The sequence below is a fragment of the Penaeus chinensis genome, chromosome 4 (assembly GCF_019202785.1).
Source record: "Penaeus chinensis breed Huanghai No. 1 chromosome 4, ASM1920278v2, whole genome shotgun sequence".
Lineage (NCBI taxonomy): Eukaryota > Metazoa > Arthropoda > Malacostraca > Decapoda > Penaeidae > Penaeus > Penaeus chinensis.
The window spans coordinates 40,273,607-40,287,161 of NC_061822.1; the positions used below are offsets into that span (position 1 = coordinate 40,273,607).

General features: G+C 37.2%; 2 protein-coding genes across 5 annotated transcripts in view; one reads left to right on the forward strand and one right to left on the reverse strand.

Moving 5' to 3' along the window:
• Positions 1 to 1,917: 1,917 nt before the first annotated feature.
• Positions 1,918 to 11,117, reverse strand: LOC125024966 (ubiquinone biosynthesis protein COQ9, mitochondrial-like). 2 transcript variants are annotated; one of them, XM_047612769.1, is made up of 7 exons: positions 11,019 to 11,113; positions 4,496 to 4,711; positions 4,143 to 4,293; positions 3,138 to 3,327; positions 2,842 to 2,931; positions 2,255 to 2,374; positions 1,918 to 2,017 (listed from the first exon to the last, which is right to left on the reverse strand). In XM_047612769.1, exons 1-7 carry the CDS (start codon positions 11,071 to 11,073, stop codon positions 1,979 to 1,981), a joined length of 861 nt encoding a protein of 286 aa, XP_047468725.1. In that variant the 5' UTR covers positions 11,074 to 11,113; the 3' UTR covers positions 1,918 to 1,978. The 2 variants fall into 2 exon arrangements, with proteins under 2 accessions (XP_047468725.1, XP_047468724.1); XM_047612768.1 differs by lacking the exons at positions 1,918 to 2,017; positions 2,255 to 2,374; positions 2,842 to 2,931; ... (1 more) ...; positions 4,143 to 4,293; positions 4,496 to 4,711 and adding an exon at positions 5,679 to 8,390 and having other exon boundaries at positions 11,019 to 11,117.
• A 1,532-nt stretch (positions 11,118 to 12,649) lies between these two features.
• The window catches only part of LOC125047667 (putative GPI-anchored protein pfl2), a 47,293-nt gene continuing 46,387 nt past the window's right edge, over positions 12,650 to 13,555 (forward strand). For all 3 annotated transcript variants that reach the window (XM_047646007.1, XM_047646027.1, XM_047646017.1), the window contains exon 1: positions 12,650 to 13,555. This exon is cut by the window's right edge and continues 332 nt beyond it. In XM_047646007.1, the coding sequence (XP_047501963.1) occupies positions 12,798 to 13,555 (758 nt within the window). In that variant the 5' untranslated portion in view covers positions 12,650 to 12,797.

Here is a 13,555-nt window from a genome sequence, read left to right on the forward strand (position 1 = left end):
TGGACATTATTTCTGATGCTTTCTTAAGAATCAACCTAGAATCAAAACTAGGATTCTCGTAGAAGTTTAGCAATATTAACATTATCGATAAAGTATACCATGACTCTCGAGAGGTGAAGCAGGCTGTATGATCCGCCAACAAGAGAATCTGCTGTCTGGCATTCTTAATTGAGGAGAAAAATCCTCCTTGCAAAATTTTGGAGCAGAAAGAAACTCAGAAAATATCATTTGTTCAGAATCTATAGAATCTGTAGACCACACACAGATGGCAAAGGTCCTGCAGATGAACTAGGTTTAGCAGCATATTTGTGTGTTGCATGAACATGTCACCAACACTGTAAATCTTTCACAGGTAATAAAGGTGATATCTGAGGAGTCAGAATGTGAAGCACTGCATGTCCAGGCGAAGCTGACTGGAAATCGGACTAATGGAGATTCAGCTGGTGGTGCTACTAATGAAGCAATGGCTGACAATGCTTGTGCCATGTCAGTTGCATGCTGAACAAATGAATCTTCTGGCAATACTTTCTTTGGTCACCATAAAACATTCTATTTTCGAAGGCTCTGACTTCCACATAGTCAATAAGAATGAGATCTTCCTGACCTTCTCTCAATACTCTATCATAAACATTAATTCTCCAACATTATTTTGCTCTGCTTGCCAGTGTGCTGGAATTTTCATCCAACCTCCACTTGGATGTCGAAGGGGCTCTTCTGCAACATGGTTAATTTCTACTACTGTATCATGTTTGTCCTAAAAAAAGGTCAAATTGTTCTTGTTGTTATAAGATGTCTGACTAGATGAGCTCTATCATCATAGGAATGATCAGTCAACGACATTTCACTTGATGACAGGGGACTTCCTGCAATTGAGAGACTCAGGTAGTAACTCAATCTTTTTGTCCTGAGAAGCTTAGCACTGAATTGGAATTGGGGAAGTGGAAACAGAAGATTCCGAGGAAAGTGCAACAACTTTTTGGCTAGGTGAGGCTGAAGCCATGAAAAGCTTATAAAGTTCTTTAGATGCCCAAGGAAGAATTAAGCTGCTCTTAAATATTTTTTCTTGATTAGCTTCCATTCTTTCGATGGTGGATCATTTGGAGGTTGCATTTGTACTGTCGGCAACCATATTTGGCAAGTTGAACAGTGTCCAGGATCGAAGCAGCACTGATATGTTAAGGGTAATGATCGTGCGCTACAGACTTAATCTTTTCCCTGCAGGATCCAACACTGCAGAGTAAAGCAGGCTTGCTCTCAGAATCAATTGTATTAGTATTTGAAGTGGATGCCATCCAGAAACAAATAAGCATTCTTTGAAAAAAAAAAAAAAAAAAAAAAAAAAATCCATCTTACTTTTTATTATATAATCATTTATTTTAATTCTTTATATATTATTAAATGAATAACAAACTGCGCCAAGAGATGGAAAGTACTTACATATGATAAATGTAGATGTTATCAATCTTTGATGTGTAGCAAACACTGTGAAACAAACGTTTTTTACCAGATACTAATTCTTTCAGAAAGTTGTAGCAAGCGTCCATTCTCTTCAGTGGTTTTAAGTAATCTGAGGTCAGCGAGCCGGTGCATCGTGTGCATTAGAACTAGAGGGTTCGGGTAATGGGCAATTACAGCAATTGTTGGTTGGGGATTGTTCTCCTGTTTTTCATTCTGGTGGGCTGTTGTTTATGCTTTATGCATAGTCGCTACAGCATCTTGACACCAGAGACAGAAAATAAGGAATATAAATATCTGTAATACTACAGCATGCAATTACAATGTATAAACCTTTATTCTAATTTAATTTTGTATTTGATCAAATTGTAGCCTTTTCCATTATTGTTAAAGTTTAACCTTCAATTATGAAAAATTTACCCTTAAATACATTACATTATTTGGAAGAAGAAAAATACCCTAAAAGAGTGTATTTTTATTTACATCAAATGTACACTAACAACAAAATAGTGATGACTTCTGTTTAGCGGGATCTGTCATTCATTCCCACTATATTTAGGGCCTAAAAAAAGAAAAAGAGAAAAGATTAACTGATGCACCTTAAATTGTCAGTGATACCATAATACTTAATGCATATAGCATTTATAATAAATGAACACACCATAACATTATAACAATGATATGATATTAAGGATATTCTTATGACAAAAAATTAATGTTCTAAGAAAAAGACAAAAAAGAATATGGCTTATATGATCTTGAATTACAACCAAGACAAAGATTATATTCACACAGTTACCGTTAACAGTCCGGCCTTCACAACATTCCTAATATCCTTGGTTACATTATCTGCATTTCTTGCACACTTTGCCACGCTGTGGACATCTGAGAGTCGTCTGTTCATAAAAGCCCAGGTATCCTGTTGGAATGCAGTAATATCAAAAGAAGACAAACAATAGTTGGAATTAAATAAATAATATGAGCAATTATACTAGTAGGGCATGTGATACATTATCCTCTAATCAAATAAATGACTGACTTGTAAACAAATTCTTGTTTATGATGTAAACTTAACCACAAGCTGCCAGGTAAAATGCTGTGCACATAATTGGCTCATTGGTGACTTAGTACAAGTGTAGCCATCTATGTATAAAAACAAATAATAAAATAAACTCACAGTGGCCATGAGTTTGAATTTATATATGGAGGTTTAGATAGAGATGAAGGTAAAGATCGTTTCATCTTATTTCAAAAAGGAAATTGTTATAAAAACAATAACATTAAAATAAAGAAGGCTATGAAAGAACAAGAACAAGATAACCTTTATAAAAATATAATACTGGAATATCCCCACTCTTGAAATAAAGAGAAAGTACAAAGTTTTACCTCAAAATCTTCAGACTTATCCTGTAGCATGTACAATTCTGTGCTTTTGTATACGGCTGCTAAGATACCTCTTTTGGTATACCAGTTGAACTGAAAAGTCAAATACAATTTTGAAGAAATTAAAACTCAAAGGAAATGTGATATAGGGCAAAAACAATAGAGAACAAACTGCAAAGGGACATGAAAAGCCAAAATATTAGACATATACAATTATATCAACATTTTCTTATTCCATAAAACTATCTAAAATTTCTAGCTCCATGTAAATGCAGTTACATAAATCCTGTAAAACTTACATCATGAGATCTGTCTCCTGCATAGTACCATATGTGGTCAACAAGCCTCCCAAGATTGTCTAATGCTTCTGGCATGTTTGTAGGTGAGGCATGGAGAGCAAGAGCCTGGTGCCAAGTGTCAAGGTACTCAATATTCATGCGCAGTCTGTCTTCCACAGATTCAGCAATAAAAGCTGTGGTCCCTTTTTTCCTGGTGATAAATAATTCAGCCATAAAAATGGTGGACCCTTTTTTCTATTGTTAAATAACTAATATAGGTACTCATAACCAGTGATGCAGCTTGAGGAGATGAAGAGGACCAAAGATGCCCCAAGCACATTTTTCAAGTTTTTCCTTTTCAACAATCAAGAGAATCACAATAAAGCACAGAAGGGACACTAGATGGAAGAGACTTGTTGCTTCATATATTTTTCAGTTTCATTTACACTTACAAACAAAATTATTAAATACTATCCTACCCTCGCTTTACTGAAGCCTATACCCTCGCTTTTCCTTACTTGTCCTCACGGATTCCCCCAACATTTCAATTAACAGATCAATAAATACCCTCCATTTGATCTATTCATCCTTGGTTCTTAACCCTTCTCTTTTTATCAATCCCTATCCTACACCATTTTCTCCCCCTCTTATATGCCATATGACCATTGAGACATTTTGTTCTAATAAAGAACTTTAAACCCCTCCCATCACAATATTTTACCATAGTGCTATATAACCTTTGATGTCTAGCACATTTATTTGTTTAAGAAATGAACATATGTTTTTATCACATTTTGAGATTTATTAGTTTATAATAAAACTTTGAAATGATCTTAAATCGTTTGAGAGGATTAAATAAGTGAACAAGTTTAAGCATGTACAATGTAGAGCAGGCCTAACAGCACCTGGCATATGAGCTTGGTGCTTCAAAGTAAGAACAGATGCCATCCAGCATAAAGGGTGAAGAGGAAGAAGAAAACTAGAAATCTGCATTATCAAAAGTAAGAGAAAAAGGTTAGAACTTACAGTTCTGGATTATTTTCAATCTCCTTTGCCTTGGCTGCCAGGTTTTCTTCTAGTTTGTTGTTGCATGTGGCGTAGAAGTGATTCACAAGCTCCACACCCCCTTTGGGGAACATCCCATGTGCCATTCCGGAATAGCCAAGTGTCTCAGCTCCTTTGGGGGCCAAAGGTAGAAAAAAATAAGTTTCTTGGAAATACTGTTTATGTTATGGTATACCATGATAATCTTTTACTTTTTAATTACAAAAACTAAATAAAAGGTTATTACTTCTAGTAATGTAGGTGCATTTCTCATCTACAAAAATAAGTTGCTAGACAAGGAAAGCAAAAGACACCAGAAAAAAAAAAAATCTTACCCTGAGCAATGGCTTCCTGGGACCACCCATGGGAGTATATAAAAGGCATAGCAGCATTCAGGATCTCTGCACGAAGTTGGTCTTCCCCTGCATCATAATCTTCCTCAGAAGAGCTCTCCGACTCAAAAGCATCTTGGCCTGTGCTTGCCCCTTCACCTTGTGCCGTCTCCTCTTTTCTCCATCTTGAAGCTGATGTACTCAGCCCTCTGCTATACCCTGAAAAGCATTGACAGCTAATGTATGTTTTCTAATTGATAATACTTTAGTGGGTGAGAGTTACCATATTTTCAAAGATTACAATTACAACTTCTACCTTAAACAGAGTTCATTGCAACAAATAGAAAAAGGTTAAGAATAAAAAGTTTCATAGAGCATGAGTCCTATCTGACATTCTGATTACATGTTCAATAGACATACATGTTTTCTGATGAAGATATAATTGAAATACATCACTCATCCATCATTCATATATATGTCTACTTTTCCCTTGTCCTTTTAAAGAATGAAGCATTAATTGATTTGCATTCACAAATAATGTTACATATTCTCAGTTTTCATAAAGCTGGAGAAAAAAATATATCAGAAAGTAGATTGGGAACCATTCTAGTGAAGGGTATTTATGCACCTACTTTACCGGATGTTAGTTCTTACGATCAATCATAACATTATTTTTTAGAAGAATTATCAGACTGGAGTATGCAAATCACACTAAGAGGGAAATAGTCATATCATTAGTACTTCTGATTAAAATAAAAGGGACGTATGTAATATAATCAATTGCTATAAAAAAAAATATCTGAAAAGATCTACTACTATACAATACCCTTACATATCTACCTCAAAATCATATAATGATACCTGCTATCAGCAAAATATACAAGAATTTGAATATTCTGAATTCTTTGTTAGGTAATTTATAAAAAGCAACCATAATTAAGTTTTCAATCTTGGTAAAAAGATGAAGAGAAAGAGAAAAAAGGAACAAAAAAAAAAAAAAAAAAAAAAAAAGAGAGAAAAAAAAAAAAATAGAGATACAGATAAAAGTTTATCCCTACTTACTTTTGTTGATGCAGTAACATATCTGTTAACTAATAATATGCTTTCTTTGATCATTTCAGTTACATGTAAGAAAAAAAAAAAGAAAAAAAAAAAGACTGGCAATACTTTAAATAAAACGATTAACTTCATCATGCCTTTATTTGGAATTATTTGTATAAAATATGAATAAATTAAGGGCAAAGCAACATGAATTGCAATGGCTCACATGAAAACAAATTAACCTTATTGGAAACTGATGCATTTAATAGTTAATATTGATGGCAGTCATACTCAATTATGTTACCTAACCCAAACACATTATTCTAGTATTCTGCATCTAACAACCATTTAATACCATGGTAGTGTCCATCACAAATTTACTTGCGACACATTTTATACTGACTTTGATATAAGTGCATATATAATTATCAACATATGAAGCCGTTTACTTTAACTGTTTTACTCATAGAATTTGCTCAAGAGTACATACAAATATGCAAAGAATGACAAATAAAAATGCATTAGTCTATTAAAGATGAACTATAATGCTTTCACAAAACAATAACTGCATTAATTCAATAACCCCAACAAACAGCAGTTGCTGTATATTGCAGTATGCCTAGTAGTCATACATTAAGATTCCCACAAATGTATACCTTGCTTTGAATAACACAGGTTGGTTACAGGAAATCAACATTCAATCATTTACTGCACAGTTCTTGGATTAAATAATGAGTGAGTACAAAAAAATGATGCCTAATTCTCATTTGAATTTCTCAATATTTTATTGTGAACTTAAACAAGGATGGGATGATAAACAATTGTTTTATGAATGGATCAGAGTTTCCTTTCTGCTGCTTGATGAACCCTTGCTAGGGTGCACTGCATCATATCAAATGAGCACAAGGCGGTCTGCACAACCTTTCTTTCCTGCTCCACAGGCATACTTGGCAGGGTTAAGCCTCCCACTGTAACTTCTGTTTCCATATCTTTTTTGCTACTTGGGTTTTCAAGGTCCCTCAGCTTCAGCTCATAGTGACCTCTGGAGAGATCCAGTCCTGTCTGAATGGGAGTCAAAAAGTTTTTCTCAAGCTTAGGGAGAGCTTCCCTAATGCCTGTCACATTTTGTGTGTCCCGTAAAAGCAGAAAGACAAGCAAGTTAAGAGCCTGCATAATACTGTCGCTCCACTCGAGCAGGTCAGTTCTCTCACCATCAGGAAGGTAACAGGCTAGATTTAAGAGCTGAATTAGAGTGTGTCCTGCAAAGCTTGAGTTTTCCATACCTTGATTCAAATTCTGGGAGACATTTTCTTTGAGTTCATGGATCACTAAGCCTAGTGCCCCTGCATGCTTTACTGAGCGAAGTAATGACATGATCAGTTTGGAGCGACCTGTGCTATCAAATTTTTTAAGGTAAGGTCGAAATATCTCAAGTGCACAAAGACGAATTTCCTTGTTATTACAGGTTATCATTATTCTAAGGAGAAGCTGTGGAAATGATGAATGAGCTTTAGCTTCTAATGTCTCACTGGGTAATGACTTCTCTGTAATGTTACTTAAAAGAGTCTTGGCAAGGATCAGACCTTTGTGGATGGGAAAGTCTTCCTTCTCCTGCATCAGCTGAACAATAAGAGGAAGGCAGTTAATAAATACATGCTGATGGGAGTACACACAAGGCACATAATCCTTGGCCATACGTTGCCCAAGTATGCAATAAAAGAAAGAGGCCAGGGACAGCTGAGAAACCTCATTCTCCTTTTCGTCTTCTTTTCCTTTTTCGTCATCAGTTCTATTCTCTTCCTCTAGCTTCTCATCCTCTTCTTTTAAGGCCTTACTTTCAGTGGCCATTAGAGTTTTTGAGCAATTCCAAGCCACATGAGTAAACAACTTGAAAGAGTTACCTGTAAGCCGTGCTATCATCACAGCTAGATCATTGCATGTACTAAACAGGGAGCTCTCTGTGTCTCCTTCCTTGCAGAATACATCAAGATATGCAATGGGTTTATGAAATAGCTGCAAGAGGAAAAATGACAAGTACTCTTTTGAATTTACCACCTTGCCACCCCAGACCAAGTCTCCAGACATGACTTTTTCAAAAAAATGGAAATAAAAGTCGGTGAGCCAACGAAGAGCACCAGTCACTTCCTGCACCCTTGGATCAGCATCTAGTAACTTTCTTTCTTCTCCCTCCAGATTACAACCTGATGGAAGTTCTAACATAACTACCCTAGTATAAAGAGTATTAAATATCCAAGAAAACATGGTTGGACGAGTATTCTGTGATATCTGACCCATGAGAAGAGTCCTGATTGGATGCAAAATAACACGAAACATCCTTTCTGAATACCCCATCTCCAGTTCTTCCAAAAATGCAATGGTGGCTTCTTTGACATTAGCAACCGAAGCCACGTGGACGAGCAGATCTTCAATGCACTGCTCTCCCTCAGGATCAAGGTCTTCACCAAGCAGTTTCAGGAGAATGGGCACAAGGTCCAGGCTATTCTGATTGAGGTATTTCTGGTGCCTCTCTTCCTTGATCTCACATATGGCTGCCTCATATTCTTTTGACTTTACCCTCCGCCACAGAACTGCACCAAGGTCCTCTCTTTGAGATGCAGGAACATCTGGTGAAGCCCTTTGCTCAGTACCTGCTTCTGCTACCTCAGCCTCCATTTTTCTGTCTGGATGTACACCTCCATCTTCTGTGCTTGAATCCATGATCTTAAATGTATTTCAACCAAGCAGCAATATGCTTGTACATCTATTTGGCTCTTGTTGAGCTCTCCTTCAAGTGCAAACTTTCCCTTTTATCTGCTTGCAGTATCTGGACCAGCTCCTTGACAATCTCGTTTTCAGTCTGCAAACAAGTGGGAAAGTAGTCTTCAGTTTCATGATCTTCCATATTCTCTTGAAGCATAATTAAAGTCTGATACTGATTCCTCTTGATTATCATAGTCATATCTTAAAATCAGGCAATTAATTTTGGGTCACTCATCTTCATCACAAAGTGATTGATACACTTTTTATACAAAAATATGCAGGGTAAATGGAGAAGTAATATACAAAATATGAAAAGAAAACAAAAAAACAAATAAAGAATAGGAAGGCAAAAAGCAAAATAAAAAGAACAAAATGAAAATAAGAAAACAAAAACAAAAAGTGGAAGAAAAAAACAAATAAACAATAAATAAAAAAGAGCAAGGAAGACAAAGAAGAATATGAAGAATATGAAGAAGAAGAAGAAAAAGAAGAATTCCAATAAGTTTGAAGTGTTTTTACTTCTGTAACCATTCAAATACAATAATTGTCCCAGAGTTCATTTTCCAATCAAATTTTGTTATCACAAGGAAACTTTCATAAAATTATATTTGTTAAAGTTTCTGGTACTCTTGACATGAACACACATCCCCTTGAACACAAGTTAACCATTAATCAAAAATGAAAATATCCCAATTCTACTCAAGAGATGAACATAGTATGCTAACCTATTGATGCTTGGCACCATTGCCCACTGGGATTTTGTTTATTAATTTCTCTCTAAATAGAGATACCTTAACAAGTGCATAATTACCTAGGATGCTATTAGTTACTAGGGTAACAAGACCTCTCCTATTTAACCGATTTCCTGAATGGTTATGGGAAGAAAGTGTCTATTCTTAATACTTCACTAATGTTAATAATGATGATAATAATAACAATAATACAACTTATGATGATAATAATAATAGTAATAAAACTAATAATAATAATAATAATAATAATAAACAATGAAACTAATAATAAAAACTAATAACAATTCTAGATGATGAAGATGGTGATGATAATATCAAAACCAATAATAATAATACTTATACTTTAAGAAAACTTTCCTGACTGTGGTGAGATCATTTAGGCCTAGTAACTGACTCTTAGTAACTAAGAGTATGTGAAGTCATTATGTCATATATGGTGGGGCAGGGGGGGGGGGGGGACAAAAGATAAGAAAAGGGATGAAAGTAAAGAAGAAAAGAAAAAGATAAGGAAAACAAAAACAGAAAGGAGAAAAAAAGGGATGAAAATAATAAAAATAAAAAAAGAGAAGAAAAAAGAAAAGAAAAAAGGAAAAAGGAAAAAAAAGAAAAAAAGAAGAAAAGAAAAGAAAAGAAAAGAAAAGAAAAGAAAAGAAAAGAAAAGAAAAGAAAAGAAAAGAAAAGAAAAGAAAAGAAAAGAAAAGAAAAAAAAAAAATGGCACCAATTAACCCACTGTCCTTAAAAGTTTATTCATTGTATTTAAAAATAGATGGCTCTACAAGTGCTTTGTCACCAAGGAGTCAATTATTAGTCCTACCAATCTCACCTGTTTACCCTTTCCCTTGATTTTTTTTTTTTTTTTTTTTTTTTGGGGGGGTAACAATTTAATAATCAAAATATCAGTAAGAATAATAACACTATCAATATCAATAGTATTAGAAAGAAAATCACACACACACACACACACACACACACACACACACACACATATATATATATTTCCTGCACAAATAAAAAAATATTACTATATGTCCAACACTTCACAAATGTTACTCCCCTCCTAACCACTTCCCTCCTTTCCTTACCACACTATGCATCTCCCAGCTGATTCACATGTTAGAAAACAAAACAAACAAACTGTTGACAAAGTAATGACACTGAAACAATTAATGAACAGTTATTGACAAATATGTAAAATTGTAAAAGTCTAGAACCAAAATGTCTGTGTTTTATAAACAAGAAAACAATGTCTCATTAGTTTTCTTGCTTGTGACATTACAGAGATCTCCCCTTCTCCACTTTTATGTAACAATTAACTTCTAACAACAAAATATATTAAATATTTAGAAACTACCCAGCCATCTGCTTCTGCTCTCCCTGGTTATTGACACTCAAGCCACTGCCAACAAACCTCAAACACATGCATCACACGTTGGCAAAATAGAGATTCAGGGCTTCCCCGGTAGCCTTCCATCAAGTAAAGAGCCAAGGGAAGGTCTATCTTGCCCACTTTTAAAGGTTGGAGGTTAGTTGACTCTGGCCAAGGCATGGAGTGCAGAAGCATTGCCAATCACTTGATTTGCAATGGCTGATTGAAAATAAGAATATAAAAAGTTTCTAAAGAAAATTACCCAAAATATTGTCTGAATTAATTTTAAAAAAAGTAAACGCTGTTATGTAACCTGCAGTATCTTTACTTAATGTGATTGTCATCCACATTAGTAATGATTTCTAAAGAAAAAATGCTTTGCTTACAAATAATTCCTTGTCTTGAGTGAAAGCACTTTAACAAGAACAGAAATAGGAAATAAAATCCTTCGTGTTGGTGCTAGAGGCGTCTTCAATCCCAATGTTTACTTTCAGACAGGCTACTCTATCCAAAATCTTGGCCAGAGACAAATAAATCTTGCAACAAAGTAGCTATCGACTGAATCTAGAATCGCCTGTGGATCCGAAGACACCTATGTAATCTCACCTGAGTGCCTGGCAATGCTAAAAACCCTAATTAAGAGATGCCGGGTAGAAATCATGGTTTTGGTGCTCGCTCCTCCCTGTTCCCTGCCAACCCTTCCGCCGCGCACGAGTGGCTTCTGACATTTTTTGTTATTGTTATTTTTGCTAATAATGTACGATGGAATGTAAAATTTATTATCAGTTTCCTAAGAAAAGTTTTGGAGGGTGTAAATCTTGGCTTATAAGTTAGCAGTATTAATAATTTCTTTCTAATAAAGATGTACGTCCCAGGGAGCGTTGGGAAGGTTGGCGATGCTGTCATTCGGCAAAAAATTATGACGCAACGGTAACCTATGACGTCACTGTTACGGCTGGTCGGTAACTTGCAGAATTAAATGTTTTTCCTTATATTTTTACTTAAATTAAAATGCCATATTCATAAGTCAGATGACACATAGCTATAATTTCCTCATATCATTCGGGTTATGCAACGAACGTCTTGGCTGATCTATTAATTGCTTGGTTGCAAATGACGTCATGAATGAAGGGCCAGAGGTTAACACAAATTTGCTTTCGAAGGTTCTGTAGTTAATTTTGCAGCAGATTTTTGTTTTTCTGAAATCTATCTGGTTTGTGGATTTTGGCTGTTAGCGAACATTGAGCAATGTCATTCATATTATTTTTCCGTCTTGTAAAATTAAGATATCTTAAATCCATTTGTAAAATCACCCTTTTATATGATGCAAGGTTTTCAAGCAGTTAACTGTTATAAGAATCTTTGCGATTTTAGTTTCTATATATATAACAAACACTCACTCAGGACCAATATTCCTGCCACAAGTGTATGTTTTACAGAACTTACTCAACAACAGATGAAAATCTAGGTGGGCGCTAATTTCCTCTTGTTATTACTATTGCATTAATCATCCAATTATGAGACGAAGGTGTAGCACACACATTGTATGTTTCTACATTTTTATATTATCGTACATGCATATATATATATATATATATATATATATATATATATATATATGTATGTGTGTTTGTGTGTGTGTGTGTGTGTGTGTGTGTGTGTGTGTGTGTGTGTGTGTGTGTGTGTGTGTGTGTGTTTGTGTGTGTGTGTGTGTGTTTGTGTGTGTTGTGTATGTGTGCGTGTGTGCGTGCGCGCGCGCGTGTGTGTGTGTGTGAGTTGTGTGTATGTGTATGAGTGTGTGTGTATGAGTTTTGTGTATGTGTGCATGTATGTGCGTGTGCGCGCGCGCGCGTGTGTGTGTGTGTATGTATGAGTGTGTGTGTGTGTGTGTGTGTGTGTGTGTGTGGATGTATGTGTGTGTGTGTGTGTGTGTGTGTGTGTGTGTGTGTGTGTGTGTGTGTGTGTGTGTGTGTGTGTGTGTGTGTGTGTGTGTGTGTGTGTGTGTGGATAGTATCTAGCTTCATGCCTAGGACGCATACAATTATAAAGACAGTCAGACTATGAAATATGAGAACAACTTCAACGTGATGACATGATCGGGGAATCTAATTACCTCTGTTACCCCTAAATTTACACATTTTCCTCCTCGTCAAAGAAAATTCAGTCATGACGTCACGGGCGCTCAGCCAATCGCAGCTCGCGCACCTCGACCAATCAGCGCATTCAGTAAACAAGAGCCTCGCTCCCAAGAGCCCGGAGCCTAAGAGCCCAAGATGGCAGAGCAGCGGAGCGTCAGATGAGAGAGGACGTATGCCCTAGCCCGTGACCGCGTCCTTTGGCCATGTCTTGCGGTGAACCCACGCCCGAAGGCTATCTCGAGAGAAGATGATGAAGAAGGTGAGCCTAGCGCTGAGCCGGTCGCCTCGCCATGGGAGCAGCAGGTGCGGGAGTGCCAACGGCGAGGTGGTGCTGGGGTCGTCCTCGGCCGCCACGACCCTCGCCACCTCCTCGACCTCTTCCTCTTCTGCCTCCTCCTCCTCGCAGCACGACGCCGACAAGAAGAAAAAGTCGAGAGCCAGCGGGATCCTGCAGACGTTGAGGAAGAAGATCAGCGACAAGCTGGACACTCTCCAGCAGGGCGGCTCGAGCTCGACCTCGTCCTCGCGCGCCGCCCCCAGGAAGAGCAAGAGTGTCGAAGGCCTCTCCAACAGCTTCGGCGGGGACTCGTTCTCGCAGTCGGTGAGCGAGGAGTCCTCTAGTGACGGCCTCAACGCCTCTGGGGGCGGGGGGAGTGGGGGCACACACAAGGGCAAACATAGCAAGCGTGCCATCAGGCCTATGAACACTCCCATCAACACGCCCATTACACGCCAAAACTCGTCATCACATGTGTTGGCAGCTAATGGCGACGTGGACACACAAGGGGGCAAGGGTGAGGGTGGCCAGGGCATCACGGCAGCTGTGTCCCTGTACAGCAAGCCTAAAGGTTACATATCAGATGCATCAGTGCAGAAGCAGCAGCAGCAGGTGTTGACTGAAGGCCAGGTGCCCAGGGCCAACGGCCGGGATAAAGTGCCGACAGTGACAGTGGATAGTGTTGGGGGGGTTGAGGAGTGTGTGTACACCAGTGCCAGTGTCCCCAG

Bases quoted from the DNA above. Each gene is read 5' to 3' on its own strand.
- LOC125024966 (XM_047612768.1), bottom strand. From the start codon at position 8,251: ATGGATTCAAGCACAGAAGATGGAGGTGTACATCCAGACAGAAAAATG.